This window comes from Eriocheir sinensis, chromosome 25 (genome assembly GCF_024679095.1).
Source record: "Eriocheir sinensis breed Jianghai 21 chromosome 25, ASM2467909v1, whole genome shotgun sequence".
NCBI lineage: Eukaryota > Metazoa > Arthropoda > Malacostraca > Decapoda > Varunidae > Eriocheir > Eriocheir sinensis.
Genome location: NC_066533.1, coordinates 3704780 through 3724023, shown reverse-complemented (window position 1 = coordinate 3724023; position 19244 = coordinate 3704780). Strand labels below are relative to the sequence as shown.

Sequence of the window (19244 nt, the reverse complement as noted above, 5' to 3'; positions counted from 1 at the left end):
TATAATCCTCCTCCCATTCCATTCCTCCCACAACTGTCACCCACTCACTCCATTTTCCTCCCCCTCTCCTATCTCTCCCTCCCCTCACCTTGCCCTCACGTAGCTCCGGCCCTCACCACTCACCCACTCACACGCCCTCTCTCCGCAGCCCACGCACCGGGTTCACGCGGGAAAACCTGGAATGGCTGGAGCAGATGTTCCGTCAAGCGCTGGGACACAAGCAGGAACTCTCCTTCGATGACTTTAAGAAGATCGTTCACTCCAGAAACGTATGTATTGGGTTAGGAAGAACAGTAGAGAAGGGACTCCCTTCTCTACTGTTCTTCCAAGTCATTCTAGTTAAAACTCTCCTCTCCTCTTCTCTCCTCCCTTCAAGGGAGGAGAGAAGAGGAGAGGAGAGTTTTAACTAGAATGACTTTTGAGGAAGAGAAGAGAGAAGGAAGAAAAATGGAAAGAGAAGGAAAGGAAGGAAAAGGACACTAAAGGAAAGGAGAAAAGGAAAGGAAGGAAAGGAGAGAAAGGTAAAGAAAATTAATGGAAAGAATAGAAGGGAAGGGAAAGAAGTAAGAAAGGATGGGAAAGAAAATGGAGTATGTAAATTTCGCATTTATAAAAATCTCTCTCTCTCTCTCTCTCTCTCTCTCTCTCTCTCTCTCTCTCTCTCTCTCTCTCTCTCTCTCTCTCTCTCTCTCTCTCTCTCTCTCTCTCTCTCTCTCTCTCTCTTTGTCTTTGTCTCTCTCTCTCTCTCTCTCTCTCTCTCTCTCTCTCTCTCTCTCTCTCTCTCTCTCTCTCTCTCTCTCTCTCTCTCTCTCTCTCTCTCTCTCTCTCTCTCTCTCTCTCTCTCTCTCTCTCTCTCTCTCTCTCTCTCTCTCTCTCTCTCTCTCTCTCTCTCTCTCTCTCTCTCTCTCTCTCTCTCTCTCTCTCTCTCGCTCTCTCTCTCTCTCTCTCTCTCTCTCTCTCTCTCTCTCTCTCTCTCTCTCTCTCTCTCTCTCTCTCTCTCTCTCTCTCTCTCTCTCTCTCTCTCTCTCTCTCTCTCTCTCTCTCTCTCTCTTTGTCTCTCTCTCTCTCTCTCTCTCTCTCTCTCTCTCTCTCTCTCTCTCTCTCTCTCTCTCTCTCTCTCTCTCTCTCTCTCTCTCTCTCTCTCTCTCTCTCTCTCTCTCTCTCTCTCTCTCTCTCTCTCTCTCTCTCTCTCTCTCTCTGTCTTTGTCTCTCTCTGTCTCTCTCTCTCTCTCTCTCTCTCTCTCTCTCTCTCTCTCTCTCTCTCTCTCTCTCTCTCTCTCTCTCTCTCTCTCTCTCTCTCTCTCTCTCTCTCTCTCTCTCTCTCTCTCTCTCTCTCTCTCTCTCTCTCTCTCTCTCTCTCTCTCTCTCTCTCTCTCTCTCTCTCTCTCTCTCTCTCTCTCTCTCTCTCTCTCTCTCTCTCTCTCTCTCTCTCTCTCTCTCTCTCTCTCTCTCTCTCTCTCTCTCTCGTCGTTCTTACCGCCATTCTTCGGCTTCTTTTCTACCTCGTTTCTCTCCTTTTTATCTCCCTATTTTCCTTTCTTCGCCGTTCTTTTCTCCCTATCTCGCCCTGCTTAGTCGTTCTTCCTTCGTTCGCCGAGAGGGTCTTCCAGATCTTCGACAGGGACAACAGCGGCACCGTCTCCCTCTCAGAGTTCCTGGACGCCATGCACCAGTTCGCGGGGAAGTCACCCAACGACAAGATCAAGTTCCTCTTCCGCGTGTACGACCTCGATGGTGAGAGAGAGAGAGAGAGAGAGAGAGAGAGAGATTTATAGATTTTACATAGAAATCAGACCACAGATGGTCCAGACTTGGTGGTCTGTCCTTAAACCTAAGTGATTTTACATTAATCAGAAGACTCCAAAACGTTGCATTTCTACTCTAGTTGATATTAAGTTGAAGGAAGTGACGGTCTAGCTTGTTTGAAGGTCAATCGTGTTACTGGACCACTGATGGTGGAAGCTTATTCCATTCTCGCACTACAACGTTGGTGAAGAAAAAATTTGGTGCAGTCTGAATTTACTTGTCTACATCTGAGTTTTACGCCATTGTTCCTCGTGCGCAAAGTGTCGATCATAAACAATGTTGATCTGTCTACATTCGTGAAACCATTAAGTATTTTAAAACATTCGATCAGTTTTCCTCGGGCGACGTTTCTCAGAGAACATGTTAAGGGTAGAAAGCCTTTCTTCGTAGGATTTGTTGCGCAAGGAAGGGATCATTTTCGTTGCCCGACGCTGAACACCTTCTAATTTAGCAATATCCTTTGCATGGTGGGGAGACCAAAACGGTACCGCATATTCCAAGTAGGGTCTGACTAAACTGTTGTAGAGCGGTATTACATCTTTATTCTTAAATAAAAAGTTTCTTTTAATGGACATTCTGTTCGCTTTATTTGCTGCATCGATGCATTGCTGTGAAATTTGAGGTTTGACGCGATTTTGAAAGTCCTTGACGCATTGAACGCTGAGTTTAACGCCGCGCATTTCGTAATCAAACTTCTTATTCCTCGTTCCAACAGGACCTGACACTTGTCTACGTTAAAGGGCATCTCCCATCTATCAAACCAAGCTGAAATTTTGTGCAAATCCTCTTGGAGGCTTTGCCTGTCTTCGTCAGTGAGAACCGAGTTACCAATCTTTGTGTCGTCTGCAAATTTACTAATGCGGTTATTGAGTCCAACATCCACGTCGTTGATGTAAATAATGAGAGAGAGAGAGAGAGAGAGAGAGAGAGAGAGAGAGAGAGAGAGAGAGAGAGAGAGAGAGAGAGAGAGAGAGAGAGAGAGAGAGAGAGAGAGAGTGTATGCTTTCTATACTATTATCCTTTTTTTTACGTCCTTTAAGTGTGAATATGAGGTAAGCTTCCTTTTCCTCTTTCTCTAATTCCTCCTATTTCTTTTTGTTTCCTTTTTTCTTTCTATTCGATTTTGCTTTTTTATCTCCCTCCTCCTCCTCCTCCTCCTCCTCCTCCTACTACTACTACTACTACTACTACTACTACTTCTCCTGCAATTTATTATCCTCGTGTTATCCTTCCTGCTCATCTTCCTCTAATCCTTCCATTCCTGCTTTCCTTTTTCCTCCTCCTGACCTCCTTTTTTACTGCTATTGTCTTTTCTTCCTTCCCGGCTACTTCTCCCTTTCTGTTTACCTTTCCAATTCCTCATTTCTTCCCCCTCCTCTTGTTACTTCTTCATCGTTTTCCTCCATCCTCCTTTCCTTTTTATTTCTATTATTCCGTCTCATATTCTTCATCTTCTTTTTCTTCCTCCTGTTATCCATCCTCGCATTTCTCGTCCTCTTCCTTTACCTCATATATCTCCTTTTCCTTTTTTTCCATCATATTTCTCCTCCTATTCTTCCTTCTCCCAATCGTATTATTCCTCTTAATATTCTTCTTTTTCCTCTTTCTTTTATCCTTCCTCATGTTTCCCCTCCTCCTTTTCTCCTATTTCTCCTTTTCCTTTTATCCCTCCAGTTCTTCTCTTCTACTTCCTCCTCATTTTCCTTCTTCCTCTGTCTATCTTCATATTCCTCCTCTCTTTTTACTTTTATTCCTCCTGTTTCTTCTCGTATTCTTTCTCTTCTCTCTCTTTTTCCACTTCGCGTTATTAATTCTTCCTCTTCTTCATTCTCTTCTTTCTCCCACCGCAGGCGACGGGCTCATCCAGCAGAGTGAGCTACAGAAGGTTATGAAAGCTTGCATGGAGGAGAACGGGATGCGATTCAGCGACGAACAGATCCAGGACTTGACGCTGGCAATGTTCGAGGACGCGGACACGCAGAACACCGGCGCCATCACCTACGAGAGTCTGAAGGCACAGCTAGAGAAACACGACGGCCTGATTGAGAACCTCTCCATCAGGTACTGACGTTTATTTTGTTGTTGTTGTGTGTGTGTGAGTGAGTGAGTGAGCGAAAATCCCCACACACAAAAAAAACTAACCCCTCTTTCACACACACCCTCGCAGCATTGACCGATGGCTGGTCCCGCCGAACTTGGGGAAGGAGAAAGGTCCGGTCGTGAAGAAGATGAGACTGACGCCTTACCAGATGAGCTTACCTTACCTGAAGAACAATTACGTCTACCTGTCCTTCCTGCTCGCCTACATCGCCATCAACCTCGGCCTCTTCATCTCCCGCGCCATCGAGTACAAGGATCATAATGGACTCACTATTTTGGCGAGGGCATGTGGTGAGTGATGGGAAGGAAGGAGAGAGAGAGAGAGAGAGAGAGAGAGAGAGAGAGAGAGAGAGAGAGAGAGAGAGAGAGAGAGAGAGAGAGAGAGAGAGAGAGTGAGAGAGAGATAGAGAGAGAGAGAGAGAGAGAGAGAGAGAGAGAGAGAGAGAGAGAGAGAGAGAGAGAGAGAGAGAGAGAGAGAGAGAGAGAGAGAGAGAGAGAGAGAGAGAGAGAGAGAGAGAGAGAGAGAGAGAGAGAGAGAGAGAGAGAGAGAGAGAGAGAGAGAGAGAGAGAGAGAGAGACATAGAAAAACAGACCACAGACCCCATGGTCCAGACTAGGTGGTCTGTCCTTAAACCTAAGTGATTTTACATTAATCAGATGGCTCCAAAACGTTGCTTTTCTACCTTAGTTAATATTAAGGTGAAGGAAGTGACGGTCGAGCTTGTACTTAAAGGAGTCAATCGTGTTACACTGGACCACTGATGGTGGAACTTATTCCATTATCGCACTACAACGTTGGTGAAGAAAAATTTGGTGCAGTCTGAATTTACTTGTCTACATTTGAGTTTTGTGCCATTGTTCCTAGTTCGCAAAGTGTCATCGATCATAAACAATTTTGTTCTGTCTACATTCGTGAAACCATTAAGTATTTTAAAACATTCGATCAGTTTTCCTCGGAGGCGACGTTTCTCAAGAGAGAACATTTTAAGGGTGGAAAGCCTCTCTTCATAGGAGTTGTTGCGCAGGGAAGGGATCATTTTTGTTGCCCGACGTTGAACACCTTGTAATTTAGCAATGTCCTTTGCATGGTGGGGAGACCAAAACTGTACCGCATATTCCAAGTGGGGTCTGACTAAGCTATTGTAGAGCGGAAGTATTACATCTTTATTCTTGAATAAAAAGTTTCTTTTAATGAAGCCCAACATTCTGTTCGCTTTATTTGCTGCATCGATGCATTGATGTGAGAATTTGAGGTTTGACGCGAGAGAGAGAGAGAGAGAGAGAGAGAGAGAGAGAGAGAGAGAGAGAGAGAGAGAGAGAGAGAGAGAGAGAGAGAGAGAGAGAGAGAGAGAGAGAGAGAGAGATGCTTGCTATCATAATCATTCTCATCATTATCCTTATATATTTCCTTGTTTGTTCGCTTGTCTGTACTTCCTATACAGTCGATCTCCTCCTCCTCCGTCTTCTCCTCATTATTTTTTTCCTCTTCCTCTTTCTCCTCCTCCCCCTCCCTCTCCTCCTCCTCCTCTTAACTACCATCCCCCGCCTCCCCTTCTCTTTCTTATTTTTCTTCCTCTTCTCCTCCACCTTTCCTCATTGTCATTGTCCTCTTACTTCTCCATCATGTCCTCCTCCTCGTCCTCCTCCTCCTCTTGGCCTCCTCCTCCTCCTCTTGGCCACCATTATCACCACCACCTAATCCGCCTCCCCTTCTTCCTCCCCAAACAGGACAATGCCTCAACTTCAACTGCATGTTCGTGTGTGTGTTGGTCCTGCGTCAGTCCATCACGTACTTGAGGTCGATGGGAGGGGCTTCCTTCCTGCCCTTAGACCAGCATCTCTACCTACACAAGCTCTGCGGCATCCTCATCTTCGTGTACTCTGTCCTGCACACCATCGCCCACTTGATAAACTTCGGTGGGTGCATATGTCAATGCAGTAGTAGTAGCAGTAGTAGTAGTAGTAGTAGTAGTAGTAGTAGTAGTAGTAGTAGTAGTAGTAGTAGTAGTAGTAGTAATAGTAGTTGTTGTTGTTGTTGCTGCTGCTGATATTGTAGTGGTAGTAGCAGTTGCAGCAGCACGTGTGTATATATTCTCTCTCTCTCTCTCTCTCTCTCTCTCTCTCTCGTTATACCTTCTCTGCTGAAACGCTAAAAGGAGAAAGTTAAATCTCCCTAAGTCTCTCCTTGTCCATATTCGAGTTTCTCCCTTTCTCCATCTCTTATATAACACTTCAGAATGGAGGAGGAATCTTTCCGTCTCTCCTTTTCCTTCTCCTTGTTTTGCTTGTCTGGTGTAATGTATAAGAATAATTGCTGTATATCTCGACCCGTTTGTACACAGTGGGCTCATATTTTTTGTCACAAACGGGGCCACAGGATGGTGAGCAAGAACAACTCTCACCCCACCCCACCCTTCTTTCCTTCCTCGCTTCGCAACAATAAGAATAAATATCAAACTCATGCTGTAGACGTGCTGGTAGGCCCCTTGGGATATGGTGAACGAAAGAAATATTTGCTCTGCATCTCCCTTACCTGCCTCCTCTCTCCGGTTGTCTCTAACACCTAAAAATAAAGTAACAGTCTCTCTTTTTAATCGTGTTCATACAGCCACTGATAGACCCCTTGGAGCTCATCAAAATAGCTCATTGTTTCCTCTCACTATCCCTTTTCTCTCGCCTCCTTCCTTTCGTCCCTCACTACCTTCATCTATTATAACATTTAGCATATAAAGTAACACTCTCTCGTACTCTAGGTGTGTTCATACAGCCGCTGACGGGCCCAGAAGAACCCAACAAGAACAACTGTACGTACGCCGAGCTCATCTTCACCTTGTGCCCTGAGCTCTTTGGTCTTTACGAAGGTATCGCCAACCCGACGGGCGTGGCGCTGATGATCATACTAACGGTGATGGTGGTCTGCTCCCTCCCCTTCGTCAGGAAATCTGGCTACTTTGAGGTGTGTGTGTGAGAGGTGGAATGGAAAGGATATATAATGGAAAGAGAAGGGAAGGGAGGGGTATCTATGTGTGTTAGAAGAGGGGGGGGAGGGTTTGTGTGTGTGTGTGTGTGTGTGTGTGTGTGTGTGTGTGTGTCCCCTCACCTATTTACCTTTTTTCCTCTAAAATAAGTTTCGATACACACACACACACACACACACACACACACACACACACACTCCTTTCCTTCACCACACCTTTTTTCTATTATTTCATCCAGCTATTACCTAAAAAAAAAAAAATAGCACCCTTTCAATCTCCGTAGCCGTTTTTGTTTTCTTTCCCTCCCCCATTCAGGTGTTTTACTGGACCCACCTTCTCTACATTGCCTTCTGGACTCTTTGCATCCTCCACGGACCCAATTTCTGGAAGTGGTTCGTGGCTCCCGGCATCATCTTCCTCATCGAGAGAGTACACCGCTCCATAAGGATGAGGACCGGCCGCGGCAAGACTTACATAAGGTGAGAGTAAGGCGAAGGTGATGTGGTTGGGTTGATGTGTCGACCTGGTGTGTGTGTGTGTGTGTGTGTGAGAGAGAGAGAGAGAGAGAGAGAGAGAGAGAGAGAGAGAGAGAGAGAGAGAGAGAGAGAGAGAGAGAGAGAGAGAGAGAGAGAGAGAGAGAGAGAGAGAGAGAGAGATAGAGAGAGAGAGAGAGAGAGAGAGAGAGAGAGAGAGAGAGAGAGAGAGAGAGAGAGAGAGAGAGAGAGAGAGAGAGAGAGAGAGAGAGAGAGAGAGAGAGAGAGAGAGAGAGAGAGAGAGAGAGAGAGAGAGAGAGAGAGAGAGAGAGAGAGAGAGAGAGAGAGAGAGAGAGAGAGAGAGAGAGAGAGAGAGAGAGAGAGAGAGAGAGAGAGAGAGAGAGAGAGAGAGAGAGAGAGAGAGAGAGAGAGAGAGAGAGAGAGAGAGAGAGAGAGAGAGAGAGAGAGAGAGAGAGAGAGAGAGAGAGAGAGAGAGAGAGAGAGAGAGAGAGATTTCTCATTTTAGGCAAGGTGTTTGTGTGTGTAGGTAAAACACACCTCTCACCTTTCACGTTTGAAAGTACGTTTTTTGGAAGAAGCGGTATAAAAAAATCACATATTCCTTTGACATACATTTTCTCCCATTCACTCAGACTAAACCCCTGAACTTATCATGAATCATTATGAGAAATAATAAAGTTTTCTCCCCCCCCCCCCCACCCTTCCCCCTCAGCTCCGGCGTACTTCTTCCGTCCAAGGTCATCCATCTGGTCATCAAGCGGCCGCCAACTTTCCAGTACCACCCTGGTGACTACGTGTTCATCAACATCCCGCAGATCGCTAATTACGAGTGGCATCCGTTCACCATCTCCTCAGCCCCCGAGCAGGACGGTGAGTCGGTCAAGTGCTTACATTACAGTGATTCCCAAACCCATGGTCGCGACCCAAATGAGGGTCGCGAGTGTTACTGAGGGTCACAGGAGGGTCTTGAAATAATCATATCATACTATAAAGACCGTTTTAATAAACACAGGTCAAGTTTAGATTTTTCAGTAATGTAGTTGAATTACTTTAGTAGGACAGCATGAAGATTCTCCTTGACACATACTAACAAAAGTAGCGTTGTAATAAAGCACCCGTACACATACAATACGTTCAGCACGTCATGAGAGTTGCAATCACGTATAATACTCGTCCGCCGAGCAGACAGCAATGAGGCGGAGGATAAAATTACAAACATCTGAAAGTATAACAAAAATAATTGGAAATAAATGCTACATGTTCACGCATTTGGGGTCGCCAGGCCAGGTCTAGACTGTATTTAAGGTCGCTATCAGAAAAGTTTGGGAGGGATGTTCGGCGATTAAATTATGATAATAAGCAATGAGTAGCATCCGTTCACGGTTCACCATTTCCTCAGGCCACGAGAATGGCAATGAGTCAGTCTGAATGCTTATATTATGCAGGATGTTCGGCAATTTATATGCAGCCTGTAACACCTAGCCTGAAAAATTACTGAATTATAGAGATCGCTAACTAAGAGTAGCATTAATTGTTCACCATCTTCAACTCCCCGAGTATGATGGTGATTCAGCCCAAGTGCCTTTCTACAGTTTGCTAGTTTGTACGTGCACACTTCTAGTAAATAATCATATTAGAAAAGTACCTACGCTGAAAAAAATGGGTCAAGGAAATTGCTGTGAGAGTCTGGTTCATTCACCGTCTCTCTAGCCCTTGAGCACAGGATAGTAAGTCTGGGTAGATACATCGCTGCTTTTGTGCATTATCCCCGACAAGCTGTGCAGCCTACATGTATAGTTAACCAGCATCTTCGCGCTGCATCCCTTGCACTATATCTAGCAAACTCTGTAGCCGCCTTAATTCCTTCTACTGTATCCACTTTCCTACGACTAAAACTATCAACAAGCGAGTTCAATTAATAACTCTTTTGAAACAAGAATTGATCATTAGCCTTTTGAAACCTCTTTGTGGCATTGTTTAGACTCCATTACTGGGCTAGATAGGTAGGCTACGGTTTGGCCTTTGCTCTGTGCGTGAAAAAATATAATGTATATATATAGTTAACGAAACAGTAATATGGCAGTCAATAATCTCTCTCACAGACGTTCTTTGGCTACACATACGCGCGGTGGGGCAGTGGACTCGCCGCCTCTACGACTACTTCGAGTCTGAACAGAAGAAGTGCGACATGCAGCACGAGCAGGGCGGGAAGGCTCTCCACGCAGCGCTCACCCTCCAGGACGGCTCCATGGCCTTCAACACGTGAGCGACTATGTTGATGTTCTAGTGTTGATTCTGTGTGTGTGTGTGTTTATCGGTTGTTTTAGAACATAAGAACGTAGGAGTCTGCAAGAGGCCGGTAGGCCTGTACTGGGCAGCTCCTTTGAACCTAAGCTCCCGTGTATCTAACCCCACCTAATATCGCTGTCCATGAATTTATCTAATTTATTTTTGAATGTGACAATTGTATTGGCACTCACCACGTGACTGCTAAGCCTATTCCACTCATCCACCACCCTGTTAGTAAACCAATTTTTGCCTATGTCCCTGTTGAATCTGAATTTATCCAGTTCAAACCCATTACTTCGTGTCCTTCCCGGTTCTCTTACCAACAATACCTTATGAATATCTCCCTTATTAAAGCCCTTCATCCATTTATAAACCTCGATCATGTCTCCACGCACCCTTCGCCTTTCTAGAGAATGTAAGTTTAACTGTTTGAGTCTTTCCTCGTATGGCAAGTTTCTCAACCCCTGAATTATCTTAGTCATCCTCCTCTGCACCGATTCTAACATTTTGATATCCATTCTATAGTAAGGTGACCAGAACTGAACCGCATAGTCAAGATGAGGTCTAACTAATGCTAAATATAGTTTGAGGAAGACTTCGGCGCTTCTGTTGCTTACGCTCCTTGAAATAAATCCCAGTACCCTATTTGCTCGATTTCTAGCTTGAATGCATTGTGCCCTTGGACGGAGATCAGAGCTCACTAAGACCCCTAAATCCCTCTCGCACCCACACCTGCTTATGAGAGCGTCATTTAAGCAATAGTTATGTGAGGGGTTGTTCCTACCTACACTCAGAATACTGCACTTTCCTACATTGAACTTCATTTGCCATTTATCTGCCCAGTCATACGATCTGTTTAGTTCATCCTGGAGAATACTAGCGTCCTGATCCGACTCAATTACTCTATCGATCTTGGTATCATCTGCAAACTTACTGACATCACTACTGATTCCTGTATTAAAGTCATTGATATAAATAATAAACAAAAGTGGACCTAATACCGAACCTTGTGGGACCCCACTTGTAACACATCCCCAGTCAGATCTTTTACCATTGCTTTGCACTCTTTGCTTCCTATTGCTAAGCCACGCCGTGACCCAGTTCAAAACTTTACCCTCTACTTCGTGAGCCTGTAATTAAAGCAATAGTCGTTGGTGAGGAACTTTGTCAAACGCTTTACTAAAATCAAGATAGATTACATCATGATTTTCATCTCTGTCTACCGCCTCAAATACCTTATTGTAGAAGGACAAGAGATTGGTGAGGCATGACCTACCTTTTGTGAACCCATGCTGCGAGTCGTGAATTAAGCTATGTTTCTCTAGATGCTCCCGAATGTCCCTGGCTATTATGGACTCCAGCATCTTGCCTATAACCGATGTTAAGCTAATTGGGCGATAGATTGAAGCAGCTGACCTGTCCCCCTTTTTGAAAATCGGCATCACATTAGCTACTTTCCATAGGCTGGGCACATAACCAGTATTTACCGACATCTTAAAGATGTCGGTTAGTGGGTCACTGAGTACATCACTAAATTCCTTTAATACCCTCGGAAATATCCCGTCAGGACCTGGCGACTTATTCTTCTTAAGCTTATCTATCTCATCCTGAACTACTTGCCCGGTAATGATTATATCCCTCAATTTATCGCCATCTCTGCCCTCGTACACCTGAACCCTTTCCGGAATAGTTGTTCGATCCTCTTGTGTGAATACTGAAAGGAAGTAGTCGTTCAACAATGTGCTCATATTTTCGTAATTTTCTACTAGCTCACCTGTGTTTGCTTTCAGCGGTCCAATTTTCTCCCTTGTTTTTGTTCTATACATCTGAAAGAAGCCCTTAGGATTACTTTTCGCCTCACTTGCTACTTTGATCTCATAGTTCCTTTTTGCTATCCTGGTGTTTTCTTCACTAATCTAGATAGTTCGACATACCGGCCCTTGAGATGTGTTTCACCATTCTTTATTTTCTGATAAATTCCCGTTTTCAATCCTATCTCATGTTTTAGTCCACGAGTCATCCACTTAGGGTCATTGTTTTCTTTTCTAAGTGTTCGCTGTGGTATATGCTGTCCTTGCACCTCTGCTATTACTCTAACTAAATTATTGTAAGACATTTCTACCTGGTTCTCCTGGCTTTCCAACCCACAGTTCTGGCCCTCATGAATCCCTAAATTATCCCAGTTTATCCCTTCAAGATGTCTTCGAAGCCCCTCGTAATTTGCTCTTCTAAAATCTGGCACTAACACTGGGTTTGGTTCGCCAGTAACCCGCGAACCACCCGCCCAGTCTAAGCTAAAACGAACCGTTCTGTGGTCACTATTTCCTAACTCTCCGCCCACCTCCAACTCACGTAGCAAGTTTCCATTATTAGTTAGGACTAAGTCTAATATGTTATCTCCTCTGGTAGGCTCAGTAACTACCTGCTTAAGGAAATTATCTGTATAACTTCAAGGAAATCCACAGCTTCCAGGTCACCCACTAGGACTTCCCAGTCTATATTCCTATAATTAAAGTCCCCCATTACGCAGACATTTATACTCCTACTCGCCCTGCAAATCTCCTGTAGTAATATACTCGTGTCCTGCCTGTTAAGGTTGGGTGGCCTGTACAGAACTCCTAGGGTTAGTTTTTCTTTCCTATTGTAAACGTCCACCCAAACTGATTCTGAATCCATGTTAGTTTTGACTGAATTGTTAACCTAACTTTTAAGTGAGTCTTTAACATATTGCACAACTCCACCTCCCTTTCTTCCCCTTCTGTCTTTGTGAAACATCTGATAACCCATTATTTCAAATTCCGATCTAAAATTTTTATTGGCAGTGTCAATCCATGTCTCAGTGATCGTTATTATGTCAAAATTTTCTGAACAAGCTTCACCCCTTAGTAAGTCTATCTTGTTTCTGAGGCTCCTGCTGTTAGTATAGAAGAGTCTTAGCCCGCCCTCTGTTACTCCCCTATAATTACTTCTAAGCTGCCTGGTTGTATTATGAGCTAGATGTCCTCTCCCATTACTCCTCCCCCCCCTCGTCTATACTAAAAAATCCCTCAGGGTACTAAGTGTTCGCTCAAGGGGGTCTGAGAGAGCCTTTCCCTTGGAGGAGATGAGGTAAAAAAATTATGCAAGAAGTGAGAGAGAGAGAGAGAGAGAGAGAGAGAGAGAGAGAGAGAGAGAGAGAGAGAGAGAGAGAGAGAGAGAGAGAGAGAGAGAGAGAGAGAGAGAGAGAGAGAGAGTTACTACTTTAATCATTATTATTAGTATTGTTATCCTAGTGGTCATTTTTAATTTTGTTATCATTATTAAAATTAATATATTCCATCACCTGAAAGTGTTGCGTGTTTTGTGTTGCAGGTTATTTGCTGATGGACGTACTGGAGCATACCTCACCGCCCCCTCCACCACCATCCAGGCCCCTGGCTCTGGTGTGTGTTCTGGTGATGTTCTGCATTTTTTAATTAATGATTCCTCTCCTCAGGAATTCTTTTTCCTTTCCTCCTTCCTTCCTCTTCCTTGCATTTTGATTTCTACAGTCATTATCATGCTCGCTCCTACACTTTGTCTCCTTTCCTTACCATACTGCATTCATATTAACTTCTCTCTCTCTCTCAATTTCTTATTACTTTACCTAATTTCACTATGAATAAAATGTGTGGATATAGAAAGGAAATGATCGAAAGAAAATGCTAAGTTGTCCCTCCATTTCTCTCCCTCGGCTGCAGGGAAGAATGGTGTCACTAACTTGGCCTACGATCACGACACCAAGCAAGGAAGGGTGGCAGGCGGCGAGGGAGGGGTGACGGAGGGCCAGGAAGATGCCCCTGTCGCCGCCACCCGCAGGAAGAGGCGCATAAACAAGGAAAACTCGGAGGCTGAAGTAACCAAGAGCAACGGGGGTGCTGACGGGTGAGAGAGAGAGAGAGAGAGAGAGAGAGAGAGAGAGAGAGAGAGAGAGAGAGAGAGAGAGAGAGAGAGAGAGAGAGAGAGAGAGAGAGAGAGAGAGAGAGAGAGAGAATTTACATATAGCCTAGATTTACATAGATATTCAGAACATAGACCCTATGATCCAGGCTAGGTGGTCTTAAACCTAAGTGAAATTATTATATTAAATCAAATGCCACCAAGACTTTGCATTTCTATTTTAGTAAATAAAAAGTTGAAGGAAGTGTCGGTCGAGCTTGTTTTAAACAGAGGTGGGCGCGGTACTTAAAAATCAGTAGTGCGGTTGCGATAGTGCGGTACTTTTTCCTTAGTGTGGTTGCGGTAGTGTGGTCCCATTTTTTTTCTTTCCCAGTGAGGTACGTGGTGTGCGGTACTGCGGTAGCGGCAGTCACTAGTCAATATAAAAAATACTTCAGTGCCTATCCTGGCTATCCATTGACTAACTAATAACTTGTGATATACAACAAATAAAAAATAAGGGAGGACTGGGGGAGGGAGAGAGGGAGGTAAGGGAGGAGGAAGGGGGGGACAGGCCGGGGAGTAGAGGATGGGAAGGGGAGGGGGGTGAGAGAAGGGACAGGAGGGAACAGGGAAGGGGGAGGAGGAGATCAGCATCATGTGAGAGAGGAGGAAGTGGGGGGGTGGGAAGGAAGGAAGGAAGGAAGGAAGGAAGGAAGGAAGGGTGGTGCAGCTGCAGGGATATGGGGGAGTGAAGGGGAAGGGGAGGAGGGGGAGGAACTTTCCAGCGTTTGAGCAAAAACGAAAGATTACTAATATGGGAAAGTCATGCCAGGAAGAATGAAACATTATTCAAACTGTCCAACATATTAAGACGAAACATATCAACTGCAACTGTTAATAGCGGCTCCCATGGGAAACCTGTAAGCCCTGGTGTCTCATGCCTCAGCGAAGAAACCACATGGAAATTTCAACGAGGAGATAATAATAATAATAATAATAATAATAATAATAATAATAATAATAATAATAATAATAATAATAATAATAATAATAATAATAATAACAATAAATTATTATTATTATAATCAAACAACATTGATCTTGGCTACATTGGAGAGAGAGAGAGAGAGAGAGAGAGAGAGAGAGAGAGAGAGAGAGAGAGAGAGAGAGAGAGAGAGAGAGAGAGAGAGAGAGAGAGAGAGAGAGAGAGAGAGAGAGAGAGAGAGAGAGAGAGAGAGAGAGAGAGAGAGAGAGAGAGAGAGAGAGAGAGAGAGAGAGAGAGAGAGAGAGAGAGAGAGAGAGAGAGAGAGAGAGAGAGAGAGAGAGAGAGAGAGAGAGAGAGAGAGAGAGAGAGAGAGAGAGAGAGAGAGAGAGAGAGAGAGAGAGAGAGAGAGAGAGAGAGAGAGAGAGAGAGAGAGAGAGAGAGAGAGAGAGAGAGAGAGAGAGAGAGAGAGAGAGAGAGAGAGAGAGAGAGAGAGAGAGAGAGAGAGAGAGAGAGAGAGAGAGAGAGAGAGAGAGAGAGAGAGAGAGAGAGAGAGAGAGAGAGAGAGAGAGAGAGAGAGAGAGAGAGAGATATTTACATAGAAAATCAGACCACACAGACCCCATGGTCCAGACTTGGTGGTCTGTCCTTAAACCTAAGTGATTTTACATTAATCAGAAGACTCCAAAACGTTGCATTTCTACTCTAGTTGATATTAAGTTGAAGGAAGTGCCGGTCGAGCTTATTTTTGAAGGAGTCAATCGTGTTACACTGGACCACTGATGATGGGAGCTTATTCCATTCTCGCACTACAACGTTGGTGAAGAAAAATTTGGTGCAGTCTGAATTTACTTGTCTACATCTGAGTTTTACGCCATTGTTCCTCGTCCGCAAAGTGTCATCGATCATAAACAATGTTGATCTGTCTACATTCGTGAAACCATTAAGTATTTTAAAACATTCGATCAGTTTTCCTCGGAGGCTACGCTTTCAAGAGAGAACATGTTAAGGGTAGAAAGCCTTTCTTCGTAGGATTTGTTGCGCAAGGAAGGGATAATTTTCGTTGCCCGACGCTGAACACCTTCTAATTTAGCAATATCCTTTGCATGGTGGGGAGACCAAAACTGTACCGCATATTCCAAGTGGGGTCTGACTAAACTGTTGTAGAGCGGGAGTATTACATCTTTATTCTTAAATAAAAGTTTCTTTTTAATGAAGCCCAACATTCTGTTCGCTTATTTGCTGCATCGATGCATTGCTGTGAGAATTTGAGGTTTGACGCCAATTTGACACCCAATACCTTGACTCATTTAACGATTTTGAGTTTAACGCCGCGCATTTCGTAATCAAACTTTTTATTCCTCGTTCCAACTTGAAGGACCTGGCACTTGTCTACGTTAAAGGGCATCTCCCATCTATCCGACCAAGCTGAAATTTTGTGCAAATCCTCTTGGAGGCTTTGCCTGTCTTCGTCAGTGAGTGAGAACCGAGAGAGAGAGAGAGAGAGAGAGAGAGAGAGAGAGTAGAGGAGTTACAATGAAGTTAAAAACAGATATAGTATGTAGTAGTAGTACTATGTACTATGTTATGCATCAAAGAAAAATTTGTACGGGACATGAGCGGCGCTCATGTTAGTGCTTGCTTGTACAGTCATCATCAGAGGCAGTCATGGCGCGCCGCCTTTGGTTGAGTGACAAACAGATTTACTCTGAGTTATTCATTTAGTATTTAATTATGAACAATAACTGAAAAGTCAGAATGACTGAATCACTGATTCTGATGACTATACCGATTGGCTAATTGAGTCTGATTCACTGGAAAAAAAAAGAAAAAAAAAATCTGTGAGCATGCCGCGCTGCAAATGTCTTCGATGGTTTTCTAAGTACCACAAAAAGTACTGCAGGATTGTTTAGTGCAGTCCGCGGTAGTGCGGTACTTTTTTTGTGATGCAGTACTATCCCACTAAGTACCGCACTTGCCCACCTCTGGTTTTTAAATGAGTAAGTCGTGTTGAGAGAGACGGATGGACAGAAGTTAGAAAAAGGTAAAAAGACACAGAAAGACATAAACAGAAACAGATGGTAGATGGGCAAATGAAGTAGGTCTCTCTTGTAATTGCATTTTTAGGATTTTTTTTCTAACCCATTAAAATCTAAACTCTTAAAACAACGGAAAAAGCAGTACCATCTCAAGAACCCTTTCTTCCTTTGACAGGGAACTTGAAGCCTCCCTGCCATCTCCCGAAGGTGGTGAAGAGGCCGGGCAGAGGCTGACTGAGGAGGACAGCAGCAACGCCCTCTACCTGCGGCCCAGACTTACCCAGGCTACCAGCTTCAAGTGAGTAGTAGTAGAAGATAGGTAGGTAAGTAGTGGCTGCTGATGATGATGATGATTTGAGGGGCTTGGTATCTTATCAGGTTATAGATGGCTTGCCACTTGTTTGCTAGGCAGCTTATTGAAGAGTTTCTTGGTAGCTACAATCCTGACGAGCTCCTAGTGCTTAGACTTGAGGGGGGGGGGAGTACTGGAGAGAAGCTCCCTCAAGAAGTTTTGCATAGGATCCTCAATGGCAATGACCTTGTGCTCGAGGTGTTCATGATACCAGTGGAGACTGTCACTGGCCTTGAGGGCTCTCAAGTCAAACAAATGTCAAGATGATGACTGCTCACCTGCAAGAGGAAGGTCATGTGTCACTGGTTGTCACGGTTGCCTGGGCCCTCACAGCTTGTAAAATCCATATTGCTAACTCCTGTGTGAGGCATGAGTCATTCCCTTCTTCCTGATGACAGTCTTTGTAGAGGCATCTTGGGGTGGCAAGTATTCATCTGTGTGGTAGTTATTGACACAGTCCTCTCTGGCAGGGGAAAAGATGAGGCAGGAGGAGTGGTCAGATATGTTGTTAGGTGCTTTGACCCACCTTTGTAGGTGTTACTTGGGGGACAGCCTGGTCATTAAAGCCTGGTGTTGAAAAGCCTCTCTGATGGCTCAGGAGGGAGCATCCTCAGCTGCTGGGCATAACCCTTGAGCCAGGCATGGTGTACTCCACTACAGTTCGGATATCAGGCAACCTAGCTGTCACTGGTCCTTAAAGAATCGAGACACTCTGAGATCAGTTTCTTCCCACTGCACACGCCACAAAGTACTTCAACACATGATCGAAGGCATGGCTCTGTGACAGTTGAAGCACCACAGGGCCCTAGGATGAACCTCCTGACAGAGAATACACTCAAGAAGCCTAAGTTGAGGGAATCAAAAAGTGGACCTCAGAATGCTACTTATATGACCTGATGTATGGGCTCTATACGTTAGTGACTCATTTTGATTCACTCCTTGCAAAGGTGATGCTCAAGTCTTTGAAGATGGGTTCTAGGGACTGGTGCAGGGGTTTATCACAAGACAACACTTTGGAACACATCCTCCACCTCATCAGGGGTGATGTCAAGATGGTTCTCCCTCAGCAAATGAGTGAGGGCAAAAACAGTCTCATCAAGGGGTTTGGTAATATATACACTCCTGAGTTCTGCATCCTGATCCAAAGGTACGGGTGCTCCCTCTCCAGCTTTTAAGGCATGGACAGTGCTGCAGTGTTTGTGAAGGACCATCTGGTAGACTCAATATCTGATGCAGGTGTTATTGTAGTAGCATTTTTTTTATTTGGGTCCAACCATGTTTCTCTCCCCAGTGAGGGGGAAAGATGTAGTCACTTATAAGGGGTAGCACAGACCATTCATTGCAAGGCAGAAAAGTGTGAGCTGATGTCCACACTCAACTGAGCTTGTAAGAAGAGTGCGTAGCAGTAGCACCCGCAGCTGTAGTAGTAGCCAAAGTAGCAGCAGCATCATTTGTGAACTACATCACATTTCCTTAACAGATACATGCGTCGCAAACCAAGAGTCATCACGCTGGACCTTCCCTCTGAAACTGAGTCCATAGATGAGGACACCGAGGACAGTGAAGAGATGGAGAGGGATAGTGAGGGACAGTATGAGAAGCACAGCAAGGACCTGCAGCTCACCAAGCAGGACCCGATGACAATGAAGACTAGAGGTGATACACTCAATTGATTAATTACCATTTGAAGGGGGAATAAGACTCAAATGATTAAGATGAAGTGGTAGTGTGGGAAGTTCAGTTGATTAAGAGTTTGAGTGGGAAGTTCAGTTGATGAAAACATGAAGTGGAAAGTTTATTTATTTGACTTTTTAGAAACTTATAAATCATAGTCAGTCAGAAACCATATATCAACAACTTCATTCCATCTAATCTGAAGTGTATGGTTGAGTTGGTTACTTGGGCCGGATTTCTTTCATTCAATATCACACCAAGTCTTATCTGTAGTTTCCAAGATGTGCCCAGGAGCCTACCCTCATGATACATTTCCTAAAGATTTCTTTTCTCATCTTATCTTCCCTTTGATTCTTCATCTTTTCTTACTATCTCTTCCCTTACCCACCCTGAATACTCTCTCCTTCCTTATGCTACCCTATACCCTCTCTTCCCAGCACATCCAACACTATTTCCACCCCATTTCACACCTTCCTTTTTCACCCTATTCCATCCCATACCACCCTTATCTATTTCATCCTTACCTCTTTTCACTTTCACGTTCCATTCCATTCATTCTCCTACTTTCCTTTTGCGTATCTCTTCTTCACTGTCCTCTTCATCTCATCCTATCAGTGCCTTCCTCGGCCA

General features: G+C 44.4%; 1 protein-coding gene across 1 annotated transcript in view; it reads left to right on the top strand.

The window, feature by feature from the left end:
* The window catches only part of LOC127003214 (NADPH oxidase 5-like), a 72998-nt gene that overhangs the window by 44375 nt on the left and 9379 nt on the right, over window positions 1-19244 (top strand). The window contains exons 5-17 of the mRNA XM_050869589.1: window positions 149-273; window positions 1576-1734; window positions 3657-3867; window positions 3974-4197; window positions 5635-5823; window positions 6660-6862; window positions 7200-7363; window positions 8091-8248; window positions 9481-9640; window positions 13019-13101; window positions 13387-13570; window positions 16764-16886; window positions 18421-18596. Coding sequence (XP_050725546.1) covers window positions 149-273; window positions 1576-1734; window positions 3657-3867; window positions 3974-4197; window positions 5635-5823; window positions 6660-6862; window positions 7200-7363; window positions 8091-8248; window positions 9481-9640; window positions 13019-13101; window positions 13387-13570; window positions 16764-16886; window positions 18421-18596 — 2159 coding nt within the window. The remainder of the gene's footprint in view (window positions 1-148; window positions 274-1575; window positions 1735-3656; window positions 3868-3973; window positions 4198-5634; window positions 5824-6659; window positions 6863-7199; window positions 7364-8090; window positions 8249-9480; window positions 9641-13018; window positions 13102-13386; window positions 13571-16763; window positions 16887-18420; window positions 18597-19244) is intronic.